General features: G+C 32.6%; 1 protein-coding gene across 3 annotated transcripts in view; it reads right to left on the bottom strand.

Annotated features, from left to right (window-relative positions):
• The window catches only part of LOC110032622, a 27,694-nt gene that overhangs the window by 17,351 nt on the left and 1,076 nt on the right, over window positions 1-9,267 (bottom strand). For all 3 annotated transcript variants that reach the window (XM_020736297.1, XM_020736299.1, XM_020736298.1), the window contains exons 5-6: window positions 8,485-8,661; window positions 3,120-3,335 (exon numbers count right to left, since the gene is read on the bottom strand). In XM_020736297.1, coding sequence (XP_020591956.1) covers window positions 3,120-3,335; window positions 8,485-8,661 — 393 coding nt within the window. The remainder of the gene's footprint in view (window positions 1-3,119; window positions 3,336-8,484; window positions 8,662-9,267) is intronic.

Here is a 9,267-nt window from a genome sequence, read left to right as displayed (position 1 = left end):
GGGCGTTGTTTAGCGCCCTGGCGAGGGTGCACGAAAAACATGAGACTGATCCCCCATGATTTATCACAAAAGACCGAACCCAACCGCGAAGCATCGAAAGAGGGAAGTATCGCGAAGGCGGGATCGCGATTTCTCACAATCGCAGGAAGCGCGTAAAGGTTGATCGTGAACCTTTGATGCTCGTCTTCATATAAGAAGTTTTAATAGCTATTTTTTTGGATTCTTCTTGCCTTCTTACTCTCTTCCTTTGTGTAGAAGCTTCAACCATTCGAGGGTGCTTATAAATTTATGTCCTCTATGTGTGGGGAGTCAGTTTTGGTTGTGTTTGTTCTCAAATCCTGTGTAGAGTTCATTCCCTCTTATGGGTTGTACACGAGGAGATGGTGGTGCTCCGGCTATATCCTCTCTAAGGTAATGATTGTATCCTTCACTTTTTAGCACGAGTCGACCTGGAGCTTGGAATTAACCAAGAAGGGAATAGACAGTCGGACGATAGGAATTAAATTTTCTATATTCGTCTACAATTTAACAGATGAAAGACCACTATAAATTAAATTAAAATGGTATAATTAAAATTACCTTGTTGATGGTTGTTCACGTCTTCTATAAACGTTTTCCCGTCTATTGCGCTCATCTTTTAATAATTTAAATCTTTTAATAATTTAATTAAACCTCATAAAGTTAGTTAAAACAACTGTGAGCTAAACGAGCTAGTAAATACTCATATTTCTAAACTAAAATAATACGGGGAAAAAAAAGAATAATATGAAGCTTCTTTATAAATTAATGTAAATATTTAATATGTTATTCGTAGGAAACTATATCATTATCATATCAATATCATTTCATATATATACAATTGTCACAGGAGACAACATCTAAAAGTTTGTGTGAATCAAAACACATGAATATCAATATCCCTTTCCATTTAAGTGAACGGGTACATTAGTGTTCTTCCACTAATATCATTCAGAAATGTTTCATCAAAGTTAGTCATGCACATACCAGCAGTCAACATAAACATATGTATTCATCGCATTTAATTTAACATACTATAAAACATAGACCAAATGCATGAGTAATTAACTATGATATCCATAACGATATGACCAATAAAGAAAAATAATATTTCAATCAGAATAAAGGACGCACAAATATCATCAACTGCAAATACATTTGAGAATAAACAAACTATTATTAAAATTTAAAAGTACAAGTACTCACTTGATTGTCAATTAAATTGCTATTTGATTTGTCTTGATGTTGACCCCTCTAAATTTGGAAGCCTGACAAGAAATAAAGTTTAGCTTATTAATTTAATAATTTGTTATCTTTTCATTACTTAGTACAATCATACTTAATTTCTATTATATATATATATAAAGGAATGGTCGAAGGTTATTAGAAGAGCTCTAGTCATCCCTATGTGTGCTAAAAATTCGAGTACCACACCCTACACACGGGGAGATTCAAACCAGTGACCTGAGGGAATTTATGACATTCAGAGATGTTGCTATACCAACAAGCCACGGATATATATATATATATATATATATATTTCGGGGTTATTTAGGAGTTATTTCGGGGTTAGTGAAGATAAATTCATATATTTCACCTCAATAACCCCGAAATAACCCATAAATAATCCTGAAATAACCTCCGCTATTCCACTTCAATTACCACAAAATAACACCGCAGAGGTTAGTTCGAGACTATTTCTGAGTTATTTTGGAGTTATTGAAGTAGAATATACTGGTTTCTCTTCAATAACCCTGAAATAACCAAGCAAAAATCCTAAAATAACCTCTGAGGTGTTATTTTGAGGCAGATTATTTCATAGTTATTGAAGTGGAACCGTGAAGATTATTTCTAAATTATTTTGAGGGTTATTATGGAGACCTGATTTCACTTTAATATTTTTTTAGGTGAGCCCATATAACACATGACATTACTGGAGTCAGAAATGCATGATTGGATATCGTAGTTCCACGGTTCTCCCCGCACTTCGACTTCTTCCCGCAAGGGCGACTCATTCCCTTTTCTTCTTCTTCGGCTCGATCATACACGGCTTCGACTCCTTCCCGCAAGAACTGTCCTCCGCAAAGCTCCTTCCTTCCCTCTTCCTCTTCGTTGTGAGTTAGGGCATGACTCTCCTTAGTCGCTCCTTCTTCTTGGACTCGACTTCGGCTGTCAAACACGAACCTTCTTCCTCTCTTCTTCTTCGACTCGGCTTCGGCTCCCATGCACGTACTTTCTTCCTCCTGCTTCCTCTTCCTCTGCAAGGTACCGACGCTGCCTCCTCCGCTTGACAAAAATGCCGCCTCTACCCTACCCTCACGTCATCCTCTTCACACAACGCTGAACCCATAGTTAAGCTGATTTATATTGGTGAAATCGCCTGCAATACTTTTGACCTCTGACCGCTTGTTTCCACTTCTTCAGCTGTTCATTTTCTCTCCCTTTCCCGATTCTTCGTTTTCCTCTTCCATTTTTGTTCTTTTCTTTTTCTATGTCCGTTACACTTCTGCCTTCCCCAAACCTTCTCCTCCCCCACTTTTCATCCTCCAAACTCTTCATCCGTCACCAACACCCTATTCTCTCCTTTCCTGCAGGTTATTACTGCTATCCAGCCTTCCGACCCCCTTCCAAACTGCTCCCAACCACCCCACTGCCCGCTGTCACCCGTCTCCCGTAGTTTCCATTATCCCTTTGAATCATCCCTATCCCTCTAGCTGAACTCCGCCCATCAGGATACATTTAGAAGTATTTATTTGTCTCATCTATGTCCTATATTGTTGAGTTGTGTTGTAACCCCTATTTTCTTATTAATAAAAATTTATTTGTGTTTCCACTATTTTTCTACTAATATCACGTACTCTAGACTCCAGTGTGATATAAAGTTATTTTTATAATTTTCAAAGAAAAGCCAACCACAAAAATTTAAGCCTCACAAAGCATTGAAAATGTAATTTCTGAAAATTCCCCATCACGTACACATTGCTAATTAGACAAATTAAAGTTCCATTTCATACTTTAGCTTATATAAAGGCATGATTTCCCGATCTAATGCACAAAATAAAATCCGTAAGTGCTGAAAATAATAAAGTCGATCTGGTTACCAGCGATGCAATCTGAACTTGTGGATCCGCACTAGTAAAAGTATGTTCAGGAATTTTCAGCATCTGATTGACGAGTTGTCTATTATTTAGCAAACTTGGACCAAGTAAGCACACGTACCATCCCCAAGCTTGGATGATGCACACCTCCATACTACAATCGTGTTGCATGTCCATAATCCTTGCTACTAAATTGCTCTTCAAATCGTGGACTAATGCCTGCTAAGTCATAATGCATGTTTCAATTTTTTTGTGAATGAGGCATGACTGAGGGAAAAAATTTTAGAATAACATGTCACAATTCCTTATTGAAAAAAAGGGGCATCTACATTCCAACCATACAATTTCTATTTACATATCTAATACCTAAAATTTGATTTTTTACATTTACAACAGTCGAATCATTCTCATCACATAAAAAAAACCACTATTACTAACTTTCCATACAGTGAAATACGGATGGTCATGCATAAGTAAAGTGTCATAAATGTAAAAATCAACATTTAGATATTAGAGATGTAAATATATAGGAATGGAGTGATATTTATGTTAATCTACCTAATAAAAAGTAGAACAATGAATAACATTCATCTTTCAATCAAATTTATTCTACCATGTATAGCATGGGCTAATTCAAAAAGAAGAATTTCAGTAAATAATGCATAAAAAGAAAAATAAATTGACTAATCCATGATACATAAGATATCAAACGTCAACTGGAAACCCTAGAGGATTATAACACCTTAAAATAGCAATTTTCAAGAAAAGATGACATAATATTGCATCAATAATTACAATTGTCAGGTGATTTCATTAGAAAACTATATTGTTGACTTATGTGTCTTATGATCTATTTTATTGATTTTGATAATTACAAACATATGTTTGGATGATCTAATATATGAATTAACTATTTCAAGTGCATTAATTTTATTGATGTATAAATTAAAAATTGGATCAAGGTATGCGCATAAGAGAGAACTCAAGATGGTTACTTTTATGCTCAAAATAGAAGATAATAAGAGTTTACTTGCATGATGTGTTTTTGCTCACAGCTCGATATATTAATTTAAATTTTCTTTATATATTATTAAATAAGGACAATAAACTTAATTAAATATTACTATATTTTAAATAGTTAATTATATAAGTTTAAAATTTTCTTAACTACTTCATAAGTAACGTTAAATTTGCGAAAATAAAATAATTGGGATGTTGAAAATAGGTCTACTTTATTTTATTATATTTGAAGTTTTATAAGTTTTTAAGGAAATATTTGAGTATTAATTAAGATTTTTAGAATTATGGTAAAAATTATTAAAATTTTATTTTTGCAAATAACATCTTACAGTTAGAGAATTTTAACTCGTATTACTATATTGTATTTGGTGGATTTTATAGATGCAATTTGATATGTTAAATGACCCACTCTAGATTAGAGCCGCATTTCTTATGATTTTTCAAACATTGCCCGTCTCTGCTGAAATGATTAGTCGTTATACATCCATGATATACATCCAAGTTTAACTTCTCTATTTTTTCTAGACGTTAGCTATCGGTTTGGATCTAATAATAACTTAATAAAAATCAAATTTTCACTAAAAAACATATTATTATTTGACAAAATAATGTTATAATAATATTATGCATTGAAATTAATTTACCCTTTGGTTATAAATAGTTATATTTTCTTTAAGAAATGGTTGCTCTTGAACTGTCAACATTCCAGCATATACTCCCTTCTTCTTTCTTTCTTTTTGAGCAAAATCTTAATGAAAGAAGTCTATACTATCATTCCAAGTAAACTACATATTTGCATGATCAAATTTTGTAGTTTGGAAGTCGCTACACACTCAATTAAGCAAACTCACTTGAAATCTTTTGAGTTTGTTTTCTTCTCCTTAAATCTTTATTTGTTAATTGTAATTTTTCATCTTGAGTGATTTATTGCTGGCTGAAAAAACAACCGCATAATTTGTTGTGGGACTATCACTTGTTGATTTAACCAGTAGGTTTGCCGGCTGAAATTCAGCCACGAGTCCGCCGTTAATTTCTTATTGGCATAAAGCTTTTAGCCGGAAAAGCATTTCCGATGAGCAATATTTTGCGTGATGGTTATCATTCGGAAATCAAAATTATCAGTGTAAATTCAAGCTCTTTCTCATTTATCTGCTAACAAGCACTAAATTCCCTTTAATGATAATATGCCATAGGTAAATAAGCCCAACCAAAAAGTCACAAAATAAATGCAAGTCAGACATATTTATGAATAATATCAAGATTCTAACAACCAAAAGAAAAAGTTGCCCACAACAGAGAAAAATAATTGAGTTGCCAACTCAAAAATCACAGCTTTGGCAAAAATAAGAGATTTATCATAAGAAATTTAAGGATCATATGTGTAAAGGAGGGTCTACATCATAGTGAAAAAACAAAGCAACTCATTTAGATGATGTGCATGCTGAAGTCTTCATACCCTCAATACATTTAGCAAATAACCAAAGGGCACAAGCAGTAAGAGTATTATCATAAAATCTCTGAAGGCGGAAGGAAAAATAACGGTGGAAATAAAAGTCACCGAAACAGATAAATATTGAAGGATCAATTCCACCGGAGAATATAATCTTAAAGATACTTCCAGAGACAGTCGACGAGGAAATCTAGCCAATAGTGGAGATAGGGATTTTAATCTTATGAAGGATTGACATAATAAAGTTTATGGAAGTAATGCTGTTAATAGACTGCAATAGAAATGATTGTGGACAAAGAATTGTAAGAATTTAGTCAAGAAGTGAAATATGATTGATGAGCAAAATTGCTTGGATCATAATATGTACAAGATGCCAACCCCAAGAGGTGTCGATTAACAAAGAGTCTGTGAGAGGGATCATACGCATGGAAATGAAGATTAAGGTGATCAAGGGAAGCACTGCATATGCACAAACGAAAGCCAAAGAGGAAACCCCGATTGGAAGCTACCAAAAGAAATGGGGTGAAAAGTAAGTGGCTTGCATATAGACAAACCACATGCAAATGGCAAGGCTACAGGCAAGCACATGAGCGAGATCTAGAAGTTGTCGGTCACTAGAAGTATGCAGTGCTGTGTTGAGAAAGTGCAAATAAGAGCCACACTACAACTATGAATGAGAGATGGGATAGAACAAAGTATGACAAGAAGATATTAACCCCAAAATGTAAATTGAGCTACATACTGTGGTGAATGGGCATGGTGAACCAATGTAGGAAAAAAAAATGAAGCATACTAAAATATAAGATTAGGCTTATGAAGTGAAAATGCCTCTGATAAAAGTTAGGCTTAATTGATATCAAGAAAGATATTTATAGGCGATTAAGGTTATTGAAGAAATAGAATTCAACTTTATTAAAATAAATGTCCTAAAAGCAATATTTATCATGCAATAATTTATCATTCAACGAGTTTTACAAGTATCGTTCAATGTGAGAAAAGCTAAAGAATCTCTTTGAATTAAATGCAACAAGAAAAAAAGAACTTAGGAGTTTAAATATAAAGTAACAAAGGAATATGATACAACTACTAGTTCAGACTATTTAATGAGAATTTTGGTATATATGTCTAGTGAAAAGTGAGATGAAAATTTTCAATTATGCGGTGTATACTCTTATATAGGCAACCGGATCTAAAAGATGTCAGAAGTTAAAAGCGTGTTTAGGGGAACTTTTAACTCAGTTATTGAAAAATATACAACTGAAAAGTCAAAACATTAATTTATTTAAATGAGGTGAATATAGCTTAAGTAATTGAGGTTAGAACAAAGCTTCACATAGGCCATTATTTTTAAGTGCCTTCAACTTAGATGCCAAACCACTTTCAAGAATTTAATTTTAGAAACTTTAATTTTGTGCAAATCATTGAACAAATAGTTTATATTATTTTCGGTACATATATTTCAATACAGACCCCTTTGAACTGCTCACCTTATAATACATATTAAATTCTTTTACATAATTACTTTGTACTCTATGATTCCTAGTTTATCACTCATCAATATTAACAATTTTCAATTTCACAACACCTAACGTGCACAGATGTGCCTCAGTAAAATGTTGATCCACCACATAGCTAAGCTAATATAATTATAATTTCATAAAATCTAACTTATATCTCTACAATAGTATCTTATTGCAACACTCATGACACATTTATTTTAGTTGTCCAACTCTCACTTAGAGGTTTTATCCTTATCTTTATCCTTATTATTTTGCATGTCAGATTCAGGATACATAGACTGGCACTGTAAGCTTCACTTAATCAAAAATATTGATTGCTAATCAACTAGTTAAAATCCACTAAATTACATATTACAAATTTTTTTCCACTAATCTCAAGTCAATTAACTTCTTAAATTCTTATATTATTTTAATTTTTGCTTACATTACACAAATCATACCTACCTAAACTAAGTCATAGGCAAATATCATACACCAAAGCACCTCATATGATATCTAGAATAAGTGCAAAATTAGCAATAAAATGAATTACAACTAACTTGATCAACACTAGATAAGCCATTAAACCAATCAACATATGAGCATCAAAGGAATCTCTAAGATAAAATCAAACAAGAAATACATATTCTCAAAATAGACTAATATCCTAGAAGGCTTGAATTTTTTATTTAGCGAAAGAAGTGTAATTAGAATAGAATCTAATCAAAATTTGTTCAGCAAGGGTAAGGATTATACTACAAGTTGTTTTTCAACCACTATTGGAGTACAAAGCTACTGGAAAAATTCTCATAGATAAAAACTATAGAAAAAGTGAGATCCAAGTCAAAAAAAATGTCATGGGAAGAAAAAGAAATGGTTAGATAAGCATGAAGAACATATGGACTTCTGGGATTAGTACTGAACGAAAAAATGGAAGCTCTATGCTTGAAGGAGAAAAGACTAACAGAAATATGAAGATGCAAGCATAGTAATTTGGCATTATTTGATGGTTAAAAAAAAAATTATCATCTCCATCTTATACCTCTAAACCGCATCAAAATATATCCTTTGTCGCATGGAAATACAGATCCTTGAAATGAACCTAAGGATTTCTATGTGGTCTTTTCCAGTAAGGATATAAATAATTAGTGGATCCTGTCATTTAAGGAGAAAAAAAACCCTTTACATGATGCCACTCATTCTTTATGGAAAAAAATCAGAAAAGAAAGTCTAGCAAAAAAGAAGATTATTGTAAAGCCATACAAATTATATAAGGTATAAAATTACCAATAACCTCCTAAATAAATCATAAGGAGGAGAAGAAAAGACCTCACAAAAATGAGGTCAACACATGCCCATATTTTTTTTAAGGTACGGAAAAAAACAGCATAATGAGCAACTTCGAAAGAGCTGGCGGAGAAGGCAATATGATTGATTTTATCTTCATAAGGCATCTTTGTGTTATATCCCTTTCCTTCTTATCATAGCTGATAAGCCTTCTATATATAGGCGGAAGCCATTGGTTTGCAGCCACTCGTAATTTATTAGGGAGCTGAGTAGCTAATTTCATCACAGCCTTAATGATAATAATAAAAAAGAAACATGCAAGATTACAAAACTGAAAGAGACAAATTATGATGAGTCAAAAAAGTATAATTATCAGATAAGAGAAAATCTTACGGAGCATAAATCAGTCAACAACATGAAAAATATTCAATTTTGAGATAAGAAAACTTGAGGATTTCCATTCAAAAATGAATTAATTGTCAAAATGGTCCTCTAACTGCTTATATTGGGTCATTTTAGTGTCAGAGTTTATAAAAGTGATAAATTAGTCCCTAGATTGTTTGAATTGTCCTCACTAGGGACTAATTCAACCAATGATAAAAAAGTATGGAGACTAAATTGAAACTTTTATAAACTCTAGAACCAACATAACCTCTTCCAAAGGGTCAAGTGTCTCATTCAAAAACAAAGTATCTAAAAATGTTTACTACACTTGAAGATGGTGTTTTATCAGATATGATTCAAAAAGCTTAATAACTGAACAATCAAACATAATGATAACACGATGTCCTAACAAAACACTTATAGACATGTTAAAAAGAAAGTTTGTGGATCAAAAATCAGACATCTTTTTAAGATTCACTATGCTCCATCTAAGGTCATCTTATTCAAACAA

This window comes from Phalaenopsis equestris, unplaced genomic scaffold, assembly GCF_001263595.1.
Source record: "Phalaenopsis equestris unplaced genomic scaffold, ASM126359v1 Scaffold000986, whole genome shotgun sequence".
NCBI classification, from domain to species: domain Eukaryota; kingdom Viridiplantae; phylum Streptophyta; class Magnoliopsida; order Asparagales; family Orchidaceae; genus Phalaenopsis; species Phalaenopsis equestris.
Note: the sequence above shows the minus strand (reverse complement) of the source record. Positions and strands in the feature narration are given on the sequence as shown.